This window comes from Penicillium odoratum, assembly GCF_028828045.1.
Source record: "Penicillium odoratum strain IBT 22623 chromosome Unknown utg000003l_segment0_segment0, whole genome shotgun sequence".
Lineage (NCBI taxonomy): Eukaryota > Fungi > Ascomycota > Eurotiomycetes > Eurotiales > Aspergillaceae > Penicillium > Penicillium odoratum.
The window spans coordinates 1,255,079-1,269,758 of record NW_026643145.1 but is presented as its reverse complement, the minus strand read 5'-3'; the positions used below and the strand labels follow the sequence as shown (position 1 = coordinate 1,269,758).

Here is a 14,680-nt window from a genome sequence, read left to right as displayed (position 1 = left end):
GGCTCGTACCTAAACCCCCCCCCCCACGTCGTTGATTGGGTAATCTCTGTGTCGGACTCGAGCACTTGTCAAGCTTGCCCATTATAGCCCGAGTACAGTGAATCTCACCGTCAATATCGATGGAGTGACGTGTGTTTCGCTCGAGATGCTCTCTGAAGGTGAGCTTGCTGATAACTATGCACATGATGTATCGATCACCACGTCCATAACGCATAACGGGTATCTCCAGATCAGGCAGCTTTACGGTGGGCTGGCCAGTTTGGGCCATTGCTATGTTAGCAGTATCATGAAATCGCGTGACCGCATTTTGGCCGCAAGTTTCCCCTTGTGGAGGGGATCTGGAGCAAACATTGAGGACGTCATGGGCAACAAATTCTAATAAATACAAACGCCCATGGGCTTGCCACACACTCTTGTTATTGTATGTACGCAGTGCCCTCCGCCAGGATCCTCCTACTTAAACAGCTAAGTAGTTTTTGTTTGCAAGCTCTTCTTTTCCTAAGTGCAACCATCACTCTTCTCTTCATTTCAGATATATTTCGTCCATTCCACTCATCTGAGTTTGTAAGGCAATCTATCAAAATGGGGCATCCCGAACACTGTGACTGCTGTCACTGTCAACCGCCTGCCGATTTTCGCAATCTTCCCGGGGCGGAAGAACTGCGGCACCTTCGACCAGCTACAAAAAGGAAGAAGATCTACGAGAAAGTGAAAGAACAGGAGTATCGCGTGCTAAGAAGAATCAAATCAGCACCTGAGGCACTTCTCTACCTTGAAGAGCCGAAGAAGGCATTATCTGAGGAGGACGAGGAAGTCAAAGCGGTTATTTTGGATACAATTGGCCGCTTCGAGAAAAACAAAGTAAATTTTACTACTGCGGAGATTCGAGTCGCTTTGCGTGAATGGAATAACTGGGAGAAGCAAAGTAGATGTCCACCCTCGTCTCTCTCCAAGTTTTTGCTGTGTGCTCTTGTTAACTTCTCCGACTCGGAGAAGTTTCAAGAAGAGGTCCGCAGTTTAATGGATCAGGGGGCAGAAAAACATGATTGGAGACGGCTTATGTTCGAGACTGGACAGCCATATGCTCGGTGGAAATCTCATGTCAAGGGAAATCCGGACGCATACCTTGTCCGTTTCTTGCGTGATGGAATTGCCGATCTTCTGGATATCTCGCGGAAAGAAACCTCCCATCAGGTTGAAGAGGCAGATGGTTCAAACCAGATGGCGGGTCGTCTTTCGGACTGCGAAGTCCGAAAAATCATGCAGCGCAATAATGAGCACGAAAGGGAAAAGTATCCTGTGATTTTCCATGAATTCAAGAGCGGGGGACGCCTGGGGAAAGTATGTCCTCCCTATTGGCCGGTTGCTCTGGCCACTGATGAACAAAGCCGTCGATACCTTTCTGACGAGCAACTCGATGCAATTTTCCCGCGGTGGGATCGTATATTGACAAATCCGACGCAGTCAGCACAAAATCGCAGGACTTGGAGTGGCTTAGGGGAAGCTCTCAGAGTTTGGGTTAAAAATGAAAGGGCTAAGAGTGTCAGAAATGGGATTCGTTCTTGGCCTACTCCAGCTTCCCGCGACGATGGTGACATGGGAGATCCGAAGGATCCCTCCCAAGTCTGGACGACAGTCACGAGGAACGCGGCCTATGAACCTACCTCCCAAGGCGATAGCAACGATAGTCGAGCTAGTACACCCGGGCGACCAAAGGATGAGCAGCTGGAACTTTTGAAATCTATGGTTGAGGAGCTCAAGAAGGGTGTGACGAATCTTGGAAGAATATGCACGATATGCAGCTCGACAACAAAAAACGTCGTCGAAGCCCGACACCGGATTCTCGGAATTCTAGGGCTCGGCTTGGCTCGTCACAGAGTGACGAACAGAATGTTGAACCTGTCCAGGCCGATAATGACGCGGTGGAAGGCAAGTAAGATACAGTGGGATTCGGTATCTGATGTTTAACAAGAATGTTGGAATCTAGGTTTCGACTTGCTGTTTTGATCATGTATCTACTTGAGGACTTGCTCGTTGGTGTTAATCCAGAATGTCCAAATTGCAAAATGATTGATGTATGAGAAATGCAAGTTCACTCAGCGCCAGGCTTGATCATAATCACGTGCCGGAGCTTCCAGCTCAAGGGCGGAACACCCCCAAAGCTCCATCATCATCACCGTCATCTTCTGCCTTATTACCACACATTGCTGATTTTCTGATTTGCATTGTCATATAATTCAAGTCGCTTTATTCTTCATTTCTTAGACTTCTAGAACCCCCAATCACCCACCCGTTCACTGTCGTCATCATGTCCCTGTTGAAGCCTGAGAAGGACTTCTCCAAGGACGCCGACAAGCTGATTCCGGAGACAGAGGCACTCGCCAAGGTATGCCCTCAAATCGATTGTTTCACGCAGAAATAAGCTGACCACTTTCTCCAGACCGATGTTCAGAGTGCGATCGATAAGCTGTTGCTGTTGGAGAAGCAAGCACGACAGGTACGTTCCCGTTTCCCCGTGTTCAAACCATCCAGCTCCACGTTAACGCACACCTTTCTGGGAAAAAAAAATTAGGCTTCCGATCTTGCTACTACCTCGCGCCTCTTGATCGCCATCGTCACCATCAGCAAGAACTCCGGCGACTGGACCCTCCTCAACGACCAAGTGCTCCTGCTCTCAAAGAAACATGCCCAACTCAAGCAGGCCACAACGCGCATGGTACAGGAGGTGATGAAGTTCTTGGATGATACCCCGAACCTGGATGTCAAGTTGTCTGTCATCGAAACTCTACGGACGGTCACCGAGGGAAAGGTAAGTTTGAGTGATCCGTGACCATCTCTTGGCAGCACTGACCGGTGCAAAGATCTTCGTCGAAGTCGAGCGTGCCCGCGTCACACGAATCCTTTCGAATATTAAGAAGACGCAAGGCGATATCAATGCGGCGGCGGACATCCTATGCGAGCTGCAGGTGGAAACATTTGGGTCGATGACGAGACGGGAGAAGACCGAATTCATTCTGGAGCAGGTTGCTTTGTGTATTGAGCGTGGCGACTGGACACAGGCTTCGATTCTGATCCGCAAGATCAACAAGCGTTATTTCAATCGCAAACCGAAGAAGAGCGCCGAGGAGATTGAGGAGCTCAAGAAGCAAGCGGAGGAGCGAGAGAAGACCCGTGGGCCGGATGAGGCTCCCATGGAGGTGGATGATGATGTGACTGATCTCAAGCTGCGCTACTACGATCAGCAGATTATTCTGGCAAACCATGACTACAAGTACCTTGATGTCTGCAAGCACTACCGAGAAGTCCTGGACACCGAGGCAGTTGAGAACAACCCGGAGCAGCTGCGCGCGGTAAGTCCACAGATTCGTAACACAGCAGGTCTATGGCTAATCTGAAACAGTCCCTCGCACGCATTGTCTATTATATTGTCTTGTCCCCCTACGACAACGAGCAGTCAGATCTGCTGCACCGCATCCAACAAGATTCGCGGCTATCACAGGTTCCTGAGGAGGCCCGTCTTGTTAAGCTGTTCACCATTCCCGAGCTTATGCGCTGGCCCATGGTCTCCGAGCAATTCGGTCCCCACCTGTGTGGCACCGATGTGTTCGATGCCGAAGCCAAACAGTCCACTGAGAACCAGGCCAACCGAAGATGGCAGGATCTGCGCAAGCGTGTCATCGAGCATAACGTGCGGGTAGTGGCTAAATACTACACTCGCATCCAGATGGGCCGACTCACCCAACTTCTGGACCTGACTGAGGAAGAGACGGAGAAGTACATTAGCGATCTGGTCACCTCCAAGACTATCTACGCTAAGATTGACCGGCCCGCACGGCTGGTCAATTTCGCCAAACCTCGGGATGCGGATGACGTTCTGAACGAGTGGAGTAGCGATATGAAGAGCCTGCTCGGTCTTCTGGAACGCATTGATCATCTCATCACCAAGGAGGAGATGATGGCTCGCATCCTGCCGACTCGTGGTGACAAGCCCAAGGCTCGTTAATTGTGATACTTGGTAGGCTTGGGAAGTTGATTGCGGGAATATCTGCCTATGTGTACAATATCTCGCCGGTAGACCCTTTATGAAGAATCCACTACCCTAGTGGCAATGTCTATGTAGTGTTCCAGTAGATGAATTCTGATGTCAGGAGTAACGGCTGGACTAGAGAGAACGCCAGCATTTGGGCGAGTTACATTGACGCGATCTTAAGTTGCTGCTAACCTAAGAGAGATGTGTTTTACGAAAGATTATAGTGAAATGTGCGAAAGCGTAGTGCTACATTTTAAGAACGTGAAGAGTGGCTACTGATGCATAGTAAATGTCTGCCAACACTGTATTTCTGCATGATAGATTAAAGTGCAGCCATGTGAATTTCCATAGATCCATCAGTTACAAGACATCCATTCTTCTCCATAGAAACATCAACATCCATTAGCCTCCTCAGGCTGCACTGCCCACAATCACAGAACTTACCGGCAAAATGCAACCGCTTCCAAACCCCAGTCAGCACCTGCCGCTGTAGAGCATCACAAGCACCAAAATCCCCAATCCGCGCCGAGGCATCCATGGCATTGGCTGACCTATCGGAGGCAATAGTCATATCATCTCTTCCAGTCACAAGGGTTAGTCTACCGATCTGGATACTTACCATGCGCAGAATATGAGCCAGGAAGCCTGGAGCAATATTCACAAGGTACCGGTCTCCATGGAGCATCTCAATGGTGTCCAGAAGGATGTTGATAATGCTGTCCACTCTGGTGCGGAAGCAGAAGGGCTTGCGGGTGCTCCTGAGAATTTCAGGGATCAGGAAATTCTTTCCTATATGATCCGTGAGTTTGATGAGTCTCTGGCTTAAATCATAGCTCTTCAGGTTGCGGTTGTTTTGGACGCTTTGTTCCCAGCTTCTTAGGGAGTTGAGGTAGTCGCTGCGCAGCTTGGCAAATCTGACGTGAATGTATGCTGGGACTGGGATAGACATCGTTATTAGCGTGGTTGGTGTTTTGACGTGCCTTGAGGTTGTGATATGTTGAAAGGGTTTGGCTGGATGAGTGTGAAGGCAGATGGTGTGGGAGATGATGGTAATATTGGCCAAGAAGGTTGCCCGATCTTATACTCGAGGAGCATGGAGGTTGATTACTTGGTCTAACATATTGACAATTCTGAGATGCTTTGTCTATATACAATGCAACAAAGCCGAGGACTTCATTGTCGAATGCAAATGATCTGTTGTTAGTGTAGAAAACGAAACCGAGACCGACAAAACAAAGACTCGACCCGAGACTTTCACCAAGCCTCGATTTCGAATAAAGATCTCTTTATATGCAAGTCAGACACAATGTCTATGTCTCAATCCAAGAACCCAGTTGTAAAGGGTAACGCTCAGAAGCAACTCATCTAATGAAAGCAAATGTGGTATACGCGTAGGCGTCTCAAAATGGCACAACCATATCATTCACATCCTCTTCCTCAATCGCCGTACCATTGGCAGCGCTCTTCTCAACCTGTTTCCGAATAAACTGCACAGCAGCATCCAGATAAGGCCGCTGACTCGGCACAAAGTGACCACCAGGATGCCAAACCACCGATCCATCCTTCTCCGGATTACCCACACAAGCATGAATCAGCGCCCGACTCCTCGCATCATCCACAACCGCATCCAAAGACCCAAGAACATGCAACAAAGGCGTCTGAATAGGCGGGTGCTCATAGAATCCACGATACCGAGCCCCTGGCGCCCGGAATCCACTATAACACACCGCAAATTTCAACGGCGGATGCGAGAATCCTACCGCATCACCGAATGATGCAGGGAAGGCAAGCCCCTCCCCGCTAGTTTCGAAATGCGCAAATGCTTCTTTCCGCCCTGGCTCCAATAGCGCAGCCACCATGCCGGCCAATGCGGCTCCCTGCGAGAACCCAATCACGCCATCAAAGGGCCCTTCCTCGGTGAGCGTCTTGGCGACCGTTGCTAGACCGTCTTCAATCCCGGAGTATAGGGGTGGGTTTGCGGTGTTGGAGCGGCGCCACCAGCCGTATGATTCTATTGGTTCGTCGGGATCGACGCTGGATGGGTTGGAGGGCTCGTAGCCTGGGATGTCGCTTGGTTTGAGGTGGATGGGACCGGTGGGGTAGCTGGCTGAGACGTCGTGTAATGGGAATGCCTTTTGGATGTGTTTGATCAGTGCACGGCTTTTCGCATGAAATAGATTGCCCGACTGTGTGTAGCCATGGAGCATGAGGATTTTGAGGGGCTGACGCGCCGCGGCGGATGTTTTCGTCATTTTTGTCGCTGTAATCCGTATTGTGCGACTGAATTGAAATCTAGTATGTGATCTGAGGCTCTCAGATTCTATATGAAGAAGCAAGTGGAAGTTCGAAGACTTACCCGGGTCTAACCCCGATAAGAAGTGATAAGCAGGTAAAAACAGCCCCTCGGCGTCACCGACAACAAACTACTGACTTAAACTTGAACCTGACCTTGGACTTGGACTTGACTTGGACTTGGACTTGACTTGGACTTGGACTTTTCTATTTCTCTTTCAAAATGGCCACTCAAAACAACCCCGCCCAGGTTCAGCAGCTTGAGGAGAAGATGACAGCGCTGATTGAGTACGTCTTACCTTTCCATACTTCCCCATAGCCTTTGTCGTCATCCTTCCCGGCCATTCGTGAAAGAGAAAGAAATCCAAAATCCCAGAATCCCCGAAACAACCCTCACGGAGGAAGTAAAAGACTCGACAATATTTATTCAATATAACAATTTAGGGCGTTCGAAGCACATCCCCAAGTCCAACCGCCAAACCCACACCCAACAGCCTTCTTCCTCCTAGACTTCGTCCGCAATTCGCACCGCATGCTGAAGTCCGTCGACGCCGACAAGTACGCCTCTGGCGACAGCGCCGCCAATGAGACCATGAAGGAAGTCATTGGCCGCAACCAGTTTGCCAACTTGCTACTCAACGACTCAACCGGCAAGCTTTCCCTCATGACCGGCAGTGACCCGTCGAATCCAATCGATTTCGGACCAGATATCAAAGCCAAGGCGAAGGCTTTGAACTAGGCCATTGATCTGTTGTTTGTCTTTGTATTTCAACTTGACTTTGCGCCTTTTGCCTTTGATTCTTGATCTTGTATCCCTTTGCTTGCATGTCTATGGATGTTTGGATGCCTTCCCAAGGTTTCACTGGCTTCATTCGAATGCTATTCAGCAAGCGGGATATATGTTTTCTGATTGAGTTGTTACAATCTCAGTCCTATGGGCAAAGGGGAATGTATCCTCGTTCTTGGGTATTTTTCGTGATGACACCCTTTGTTCTGTGGTATCGTCATCTTTGATGAATATGTCATTCGTTTACTATGTACTACCAGAGAGAGAAAAAACGTCATACTTATTGAATTTGCAAAAATAATGTATGTAAAATGCGCAAGACTTCCTAACCAGATAGACTCCGTGCATCTAAATTAAAAGCTACAATGAAATCTATCGTTTTCAGAGCTTCCAACAAGCTCAAGATTTATACACCTCCTGGCAAGATGAAGAATATTTCAACCCGGCACACACGGCGCATCGTAGACCCTGAGAATTCGCCATCAAATGATGTCATATATCGACTCGGTTCCTGGCTGTACGCAGGTGGGATCAGCACTAAAAACCGTACGTGCACGGTTACGTAGCCGTCTGGGAGTGGGGAACACGGACTGTTTCTGCACGGGCGGCCTTTGTGTCCCCACAGCTGGGTGCGGTGGAATGCCTATCCGGGCAACGGGTAGGATCGGCTGGGCCTCCCCTATGATTTATTGGATATTTGTGTTTTTACATAAGGGCTTGCTAATGTGAGGGGTGGGGCGGAGGTTTAGGGTTAGATGTATGGAGACGGGAAGGGGGGGGGGCGCTCGGTGTGGAATGGGGAGTGGCTTGATCTTGGCCTTAAATGGAGAGTTATGAGTTGTGGTCTGAAATGGTGGATTGTAACGGCTTTTAGGGTTGATGGATACAGGGCTGCTCGTGTAGATCAGGTCAAATTTGATCTGAACATGGGTCGGCGATGACAGGTTTCCCTTGGGTACTAAGCCATTGGGGTGACATGGGTTGAAGAAATAAAAGTTGTACATCTCCAGGTATAGAGGTTGAGGCTCAACTAAACTACGAGCTTACAAGTTCCAAACTGCGAGGACAAGGTATAACTCAGATTGAGTAGATACACTCATGCAACAGAAATATAAACCAGAAATCAAATCAAAACATGGCACAAGTCTGACAAAGTGCCTTCGTGCCAGATATCCGGAACTCCCTGAGCTGGATGCTGCGTGTTGCTTTTTTTTCGTTTTTCGGTCGAGTGCTTTTGGGGGTTGGCGAGGTATTCCATCTTCTATCTGTCATCATTCGCAAAAAAACAAAAATAAAACAACGCTGTGATTTTAAGAACAAGCCTGAATCATCACAGCGAGAAAATTGCAAGGAAAAACGGTTAAACAGAGAGACACGACGGATCAAGCCACATTCGATATCCCATTTTTGGTGGAAGAGTAATAGGTGTAGGGAGTAAAAAAAGGAAGTACGTTTGGAATCGTATCATATCATTGCCTCCTCAATAGAAGTAACCCCACGGGCTCAAACGGTATCGAATTCTCGACCGGGGATCGTTCATTGAGAAAAGGAGTTGATTTGGTATGTGACATTTTTCACGGCGGTCTCTCGTCGAACCGAACCGAAGTAGTGCAAGGTCCAAAAACCAAGATGTGGTATTTTCATCCCCATTGCTCCATGCTATTCCCCACTGCGCATTTCAACAAGACAAAATAAGAAAAGAAGTTATTTCGTAGCGTCTCGTTTACTTGCGGCGGAACGAGCAGCCCTCGGTCAGACGGGCCTTACCACCGGTGGGCTGGCACAGAACGGTGGAGCAGCCGGCACAGATGACAACGGTCTGGGCGTGGGAGAAGACGGTGGTGATGGTGAAGCAGCCGGGGCACTTAACGTCCATGAAGAACGAGCGGGGCTGGGGCACAAGGGTCTATCCGGAAAACTGCGTCAGCATTCTGTTGTATAACAATCCGTCTCTTGATTCGGGTTGGTTTGGTTGTAGGCTCTTTTGGCTTCGAAGGTTCGATGTATCCGGCTTGTTGTCCCCAAATCCATCTTCACCCCGTGGACCACAATACCCATTTCCGAATCGAGAAGTGTTCGTGTGCGTGTCGGGATTCCGGGGAATCATACCTTGAGCTTGTGCTTGCGGGCCTCAGCCTGAGGGGTGGGGTTGAGAAGGTCGATCGCGAGAACCTAGATGAATATCGATGATTAGTGAAGCCGTAAATGAAGATTTTGATGGAGATGTTGATTCTGGCCGAGTCTGCCCAGGCTTTTGGTGCGGGAGGGGCTGGGAAGTCGAAATCGAGAGGGGAAAAATTCAGATCGAGCGAGAGCGAGCGCTTACCATCTTGGCGATTAAAGATCAGCGAGGGTGTTGATGAATGGCGCTGATGGCGATGGCCTTGTGTGATACTGAAGGAACCCAGGAGAAGTTTGAAGGGATTTGTCGAATGGGTCCGCTCTAGGGTTATAACCCTTTACAACCCTCGCTTGCTTGTCTCGTTTTGGGGGAATTTCAGTGTGCGGCTTCCGCCAATCAGACCGCCTGGTTTTGTCCACCCAATCCTGTTCCACGGTTCTGCCACTAAGACCCAGATTAAGTAAGCATTGTCACTTGACTGCTTTCCCGCTCGAGACAAGTATTTACTTTCTATACTTCCAAGCTTCCCAGTCAATCATTTAAAACGTCTCACATTACACTCATATTTCTATACACTCGGAGCAACCCGTGTTCAAAGCTATGTACTTGTTGAAATCAAAATCATTATCTCAGATGTCCTTTCTCTTCCCCAAACCCCCGGAATTACATCACAACCGACATCCCCGCACTTTCGCCAATGGATGAGCTATACCGGTCGTGGTGATCGAGGTTGAGCTATGCTTCATACACGAATCCGGAAACTCTTACATCACTGCACGTCAAATTGCAGCGTTCAAATCGTCTTTTTTGAAGCACCCTCGACCAGCGCCTTCGTCGCCGATCCGTTCTTGTGCTCTGTTTCTTCGACGAATGGGTATTTGATGGTTAGGCACCAGATATCGATGTAGTCGCAGATTGTGGTGATCACATCGAACTAGAAGGAATCAAATCAGCAAGATACTCGGGGGAAAATTCAGCATCAAAACGCGACAGAATACTCACCACGAAGCTTCCGTAAACGCCAACCGCGAGACCGAGACATCCAAACACAAACATGGTCTGCCCGTTTCCTTCACTAAACACGGGCTCCGACCAAAGACCGACCAACGGGGCGGCACTGTCCAGCACACCGAGCGCCAGCGGCCACAGCAGGATGTTCTGGTAGGGGAAACCAGATTGCACCAAGTGACCAACGATAATGCGGCCCACGGAATAGGCATTGATCAAGCCAATGTACATTCCAAAGACAACCGTGTAGTTTTCTAAAACAGCCGGGTTCAGGTACAGGTAAGCGGGGACAAGAGTCCAGATCGCCACCAAGGGCAAGAGGCCACACAGCGGCGCAATAGGATCCTGACCACGCTGGCGACGCACCTGCATAACATGCAAAATACTTGAACCGACGGCGAAAAGGAGCATAATCGCACCGTACACCAGGTACCACTGCGTAAAAGGCATCTCATAAATCTGCTGCGAGATGAAGCTGGGCTTGGACACGCCAAATGTCTCCAGCATGGGTTGGTGCCAAAAGCTACCACCACCCATATAGGCCGTGAAGGCGTAGACGGTGCAAAGGGTGAGAATACCTTCAACAGGACCGGAGATGACGCCCAGAGTCAAAATCTGGGTGTAGTATTCGTCCCAGGTCTGCACGTAGAAAGTCATAGTTGATCCAAATAGACTCAAGATCGTAGCCCATGACTGGCCGAGGTTCATAGCCGCCGCAAAGATCAAAACACCCAGTCCGGTGTTGCATGCATCGACGCCTGTTCCTAATCAGTGCGTTTCCTATAATTCATCGTGGAAAACCTACTGTGATCAAATAGTTCTCCCAAAGGTCCACTCTGTCTCGTTCTCCGTCTGCAAATAGATCAGCAAAGCCCTGTCTTTGTATATCCACGATAACGTACGCCTGCATGCCATCTACGGCATCAAAAGTCTGGTACAAGAACAGGCCCAACGCCAAACTCGCGTACACCCACGGCGGACAATCCGTATCCAGGTTAGGATTGTACCACATCACCGTGATGAAATTAATAACCACGAACATGAATCCGGTAAGGGTAATCTAGCAAACATCAACATCAATCGTCCTCAAAGATATAGATCCCAGCACTTCATTTCATTGCAGATGAAAAAAGTAAGTAGATCCGACGTAGATAAACTCACGGCATTAGGACTGTACGCAAAAACAGATAGTCAGTCAGCTAAGCGCAAATAAATTTATAAATAAACCCCTCCAAACCTGACTGTTCTGATATGCATATAGATACAGCTTCAAGGAAGCAGCTTCTCCAAAACCCAGTCCAGTCCAGTCCAGTCCAGTCCAGTCCAGTCCAGTCCAGTCCAGTCCAGTCCAGTCCAGCAGGAAAGAGAAAACTCACGCCATCCCCATAGGAAAACACCCGATAACACATTTAGTGTAGAACGGCTTCATGATGTACCGACTAACAAGCGAGTGATCAACTCCAGCATATTTGTAGTTGCGCAAATTCGCCAGATGTTGTTGACGAATGTACACCATTCTGCTCTGCTATGCGATGCTATGCGCCTGACGCCCGTAGCCAAGTATGCGATTCGTGTCGTTTCGTTCAGAATCAGTATCCCGGAAAGTTGTTGGACAGGATTCGACTCGCTTCGATTTCGTTGCTCGGTGCTATTGCTTTCGTTTCGTTTCGTCCCGTTCACCCTACAATCTGGCCCTTTTGAATGGCGCACGGATTGAATGGATTCGTATTGGGGTTGGGGGAGGTTGGGGGGGAGGAGTGGGATTGACGCGCTCGGATCTTGAAAAAAAGTCGGAGAAGAAAAGGGCAGGTTTATTATGGGTCCGGAGAAGGGTGGGAACTGTCAGGGAAGTTTGGTTGGGAAAGAAAAGAATATGTGGAGTGGACACTTGTTAATGTTAAATGTTTTTTTTTTTTCTTTATTTTTCTTTTCTGCCTTTTCCGCTCTTGGGACTTAAGCGGAAAAGATTTAGAGTACATGCAAACTACTGTACTCCTACTACTAGTGCTACGTAATAGGATCCTCAGTGATGAATTATCACGTTTGTTTACTTTGTCGCATTCTCTCACATGCAACATCCTAGAAGTACGATTTATTCCGCGGTAGAAATGTCAATATCAATGCGCAATGATCGCCTCTGCGGGGTTTTACTCGAGGTCATGGGTCTTCCAAGTAACCGATTAAGGCATACAAGTCAAAGTCAAAGTGAAAGGTAATGTGATTTCCATTCGGTTTGGTATAAGATACGCCATGGCTAGATACACGATACATATAGATGCGATTCCTCTCCGTAACAACTCCCAGTTAAGTCATACTCATTACGAGTATTGTAGAATACCGATTCTACATGCAATAACTCTGTGGCAGAAACAACCCTTGGGTTGGGGAGAAAAAGGGTGAGGTGGAGTGGGTTCCGCTTTGCGGCCGAGCAAAATAGAGAAGCCTACTTAACCAACGGGGCTCCACGGCATCGGGACAAGGATACGACTCTGCATAGACTGGATGAGAGGAACGGTCTTGTGCACAGTCTCGGCCCATCCCTCAACACTCCATGACTGCTCACGTCGGATCTTGCGCTCCTCCAAGTCGGCAAACTGCCACAAGTGGTGAACGGTATTCAGCTCTCCAATTTGGACAAACCACGCACCCACACCCTCCATGACCTCCCGTCGGGCCGTTAGACCCCGACGCCAGTGGGTCTCCCACTCGAGCAGGTTTCCAGGGTGAAGAGTATAGGATCGAAGTTCAAACAGTCCACCGAGGCGACGCGGCGGTGTGGTTGGCCAGAACGAGAACTCCTGCATGAGAGAAGTTTTCTTGCTCTTGATTAAGCTCTTCAGCTTGCGGTCAAAATCGCGGAATTCGGGGTGTGTGGAGATATTGTGGAGCGAGGCATGATAGCCCTCATAGCGCTGGTACTCCCAAATGTGAACTGAAGACGAAGGAACCCAAAACAAATTAGCGATTTGAGACAGACGTCAAAGGGAAAAGACAGAAAAAAGAATTTACCAAAGGTATCATTGTCACCGACCTGCGTACGCCAGCTTCCCACCAGGTTGACTCGGTTCTCCTCCGTTCCAGCCATGCGAGGGTACCACTCGCCCACAAGGTCGACATACTCATCGACCTTATCAGGCTTGACATCGTGAAAAACGACGGAATGAACGTACTTTCCCCGAGCCAACACCTGCGAAAACGATCGCTCGATATCCTTATCGAAATGCTGGCCCTCCTTGGTACCGTAGATCAGCGATGACAGGGGCCCACGCTTGTTGGGGTTCTCCTGCAGGTCTTCATTCCCTAGATAACGGTGCATGGCGAGTGAGCCTAGTGCTTTATGATCCAGAGCGTCGGCAGCGTCATAGGCTGGGCGAATTCGTTCAAATGTACTCGCATTGCTCACATGCGGAGCAGTGGGAGCGGACTCACGGGTAGGGGAAGAGGCAGAGGCATTGACAGACTGACTCTCTTGCTGTTCCTTTCTCTTGCGAGCCTCTTCGAGGTTCTCGCGAAACTCCTTCTGCCGCCGCTTGAACTCTGCAGCAGAGTCGGCTGTTACATCTCTGATTGAGGGAGCGCGAAAGGCCACGGCGGAGGAGGTGAAGGGCCGCACCAGCGAAGATGCCGGGCGGAGGAAACGCGGACCCAGCATGATTTGGGTTTAGATTGGGGGATTGTAGAATTATTGAAGGAAAGCAAATGCAAAAAGGACTAGGGAGGAAGTGGTGGCCGGCGTGTTTGAAAGTGGAAGGTTGAAGTGCCCAGCAGGGATCAAGGGGGGATGTATTTCAAGGAGAATGATCACACATGTATGGGAAAGAAGTAAAGGAAGAGGGAATTGGAGGGGGAAAGAAGGAGGGGAAGTTGAGAACAGAAAGGAAGGAGACGACACGCGAGAGCTACGGAGAGTATGAGCGTATCAGAGTCGACGGAAAACCCGGGGAAAGCAAGCAAATAACCTCGTATTTTACCGTTTCTAGCAGGGAGCTGTAATTATTCCGCTTGATTTGCTTGGTTTGATTCGATCGGGGGCAAATCTCCAGAACGGACGTATGAGAATAGCTGAATGATGGTGCGGGGAAAGGTGAGCTTCTAATCATTGACTCCAGTTTTCATGTTTTTAGTGGTTTTACTGGTTTGAATCTTGGTACGGTCCCACTCGGGGCGTTATGGGGGGTAATGATGACAGTACTCGAGTTGTCTAGATCCGATTCTATTTGAATGTTTGTAGTAGTTCTCTATCTTCGTCTACCTGCTACTTAGTAAATTTTGCCTCTTTGTTACCTTCATATTTGTTTTGATATACCTGGTACCTTCCTTAGCTGCTAGGTAACGGGTGATCGTCGCCCCGAAGCTATGACGAAGGTGACTCCACATTCCTTACAGAAACTATCCCCCTGACGATGATCGTAAGATAGGATTTTGCAATAACTAGCGATTT

General features: G+C 49.0%; 8 protein-coding genes across 8 annotated transcripts; 3 read left to right on the top strand and 5 right to left on the bottom strand.

The window, feature by feature from the left end:
- Positions 1-582: 582 nt before the first annotated feature.
- N7520_003707 (uncharacterized protein) lies at positions 583-1,968 on the top strand (the record flags this gene model as incomplete). The annotated part of the gene is made up of 1 exon (XM_057137642.1): positions 583-1,968. One exon carries the CDS (start codon positions 583-585, stop codon positions 1,966-1,968), a length of 1,386 nt encoding a protein of 461 aa, XP_056998107.1.
- A 340-nt stretch (positions 1,969-2,308) lies between these two features.
- On the top strand, positions 2,309-4,003 carry N7520_003706 (proteasome regulatory particle lid subunit RPN5; the record flags this gene model as incomplete). The annotated part of the gene is made up of 5 exons (XM_057137641.1): positions 2,309-2,386; positions 2,441-2,497; positions 2,573-2,809; positions 2,862-3,350; positions 3,401-4,003. 5 exons carry the CDS (start codon positions 2,309-2,311, stop codon positions 4,001-4,003), a joined length of 1,464 nt encoding a protein of 487 aa, XP_056998106.1.
- Positions 4,004-4,352: 349 nt separating this feature from the next.
- Positions 4,353-4,979, bottom strand: N7520_003705 (uncharacterized protein; the record flags this gene model as incomplete). The annotated part of the gene is made up of 1 exon (XM_057137640.1): positions 4,353-4,979. The coding sequence occupies one exon, from the start codon at positions 4,977-4,979 to the stop codon at positions 4,353-4,355; it is 627 nt and encodes a 208-aa protein (XP_056998105.1).
- A 451-nt stretch (positions 4,980-5,430) lies between these two features.
- On the bottom strand, positions 5,431-6,282 carry N7520_003704 (alpha/beta hydrolase; the record flags this gene model as incomplete). The annotated part of the gene is made up of 1 exon (XM_057137639.1): positions 5,431-6,282. The coding sequence occupies one exon, from the start codon at positions 6,280-6,282 to the stop codon at positions 5,431-5,433; it is 852 nt and encodes a 283-aa protein (XP_056998104.1).
- Positions 6,283-6,545: 263 nt separating this feature from the next.
- Positions 6,546-7,061, top strand: N7520_003703 (uncharacterized protein; the record flags this gene model as incomplete). Its single annotated transcript, XM_057137638.1, has 2 exons — positions 6,546-6,610; positions 6,767-7,061. 2 exons carry the CDS (start codon positions 6,546-6,548, stop codon positions 7,059-7,061), a joined length of 360 nt encoding a protein of 119 aa, XP_056998103.1.
- A 1,771-nt stretch (positions 7,062-8,832) lies between these two features.
- On the bottom strand, positions 8,833-9,438 carry N7520_003702 (40S ribosomal protein eS27; the record flags this gene model as incomplete). Its single annotated transcript, XM_057137637.1, has 3 exons — positions 8,833-9,015; positions 9,219-9,281; positions 9,436-9,438. The coding sequence occupies 3 exons, from the start codon at positions 9,436-9,438 to the stop codon at positions 8,833-8,835; spliced, it is 249 nt and encodes an 82-aa protein (XP_056998102.1).
- Positions 9,439-10,024: 586 nt separating this feature from the next.
- On the bottom strand, positions 10,025-11,755 carry N7520_003701 (aminoalcoholphosphotransferase; the record flags this gene model as incomplete). Its single annotated transcript, XM_057137636.1, has 6 exons — positions 10,025-10,165; positions 10,234-10,997; positions 11,045-11,091; positions 11,142-11,299; positions 11,401-11,410; positions 11,616-11,755. 6 exons carry the CDS (start codon positions 11,753-11,755, stop codon positions 10,025-10,027), a joined length of 1,260 nt encoding a protein of 419 aa, XP_056998101.1.
- A 931-nt stretch (positions 11,756-12,686) lies between these two features.
- N7520_003700 (NIPSNAP family protein) lies at positions 12,687-13,891 on the bottom strand (the record flags this gene model as incomplete). The annotated part of the gene is made up of 2 exons (XM_057137635.1): positions 12,687-13,171; positions 13,249-13,891. 2 exons carry the CDS (start codon positions 13,889-13,891, stop codon positions 12,687-12,689), a joined length of 1,128 nt encoding a protein of 375 aa, XP_056998100.1.
- Between the last annotated feature and the right edge of the window lie 789 nt (positions 13,892-14,680).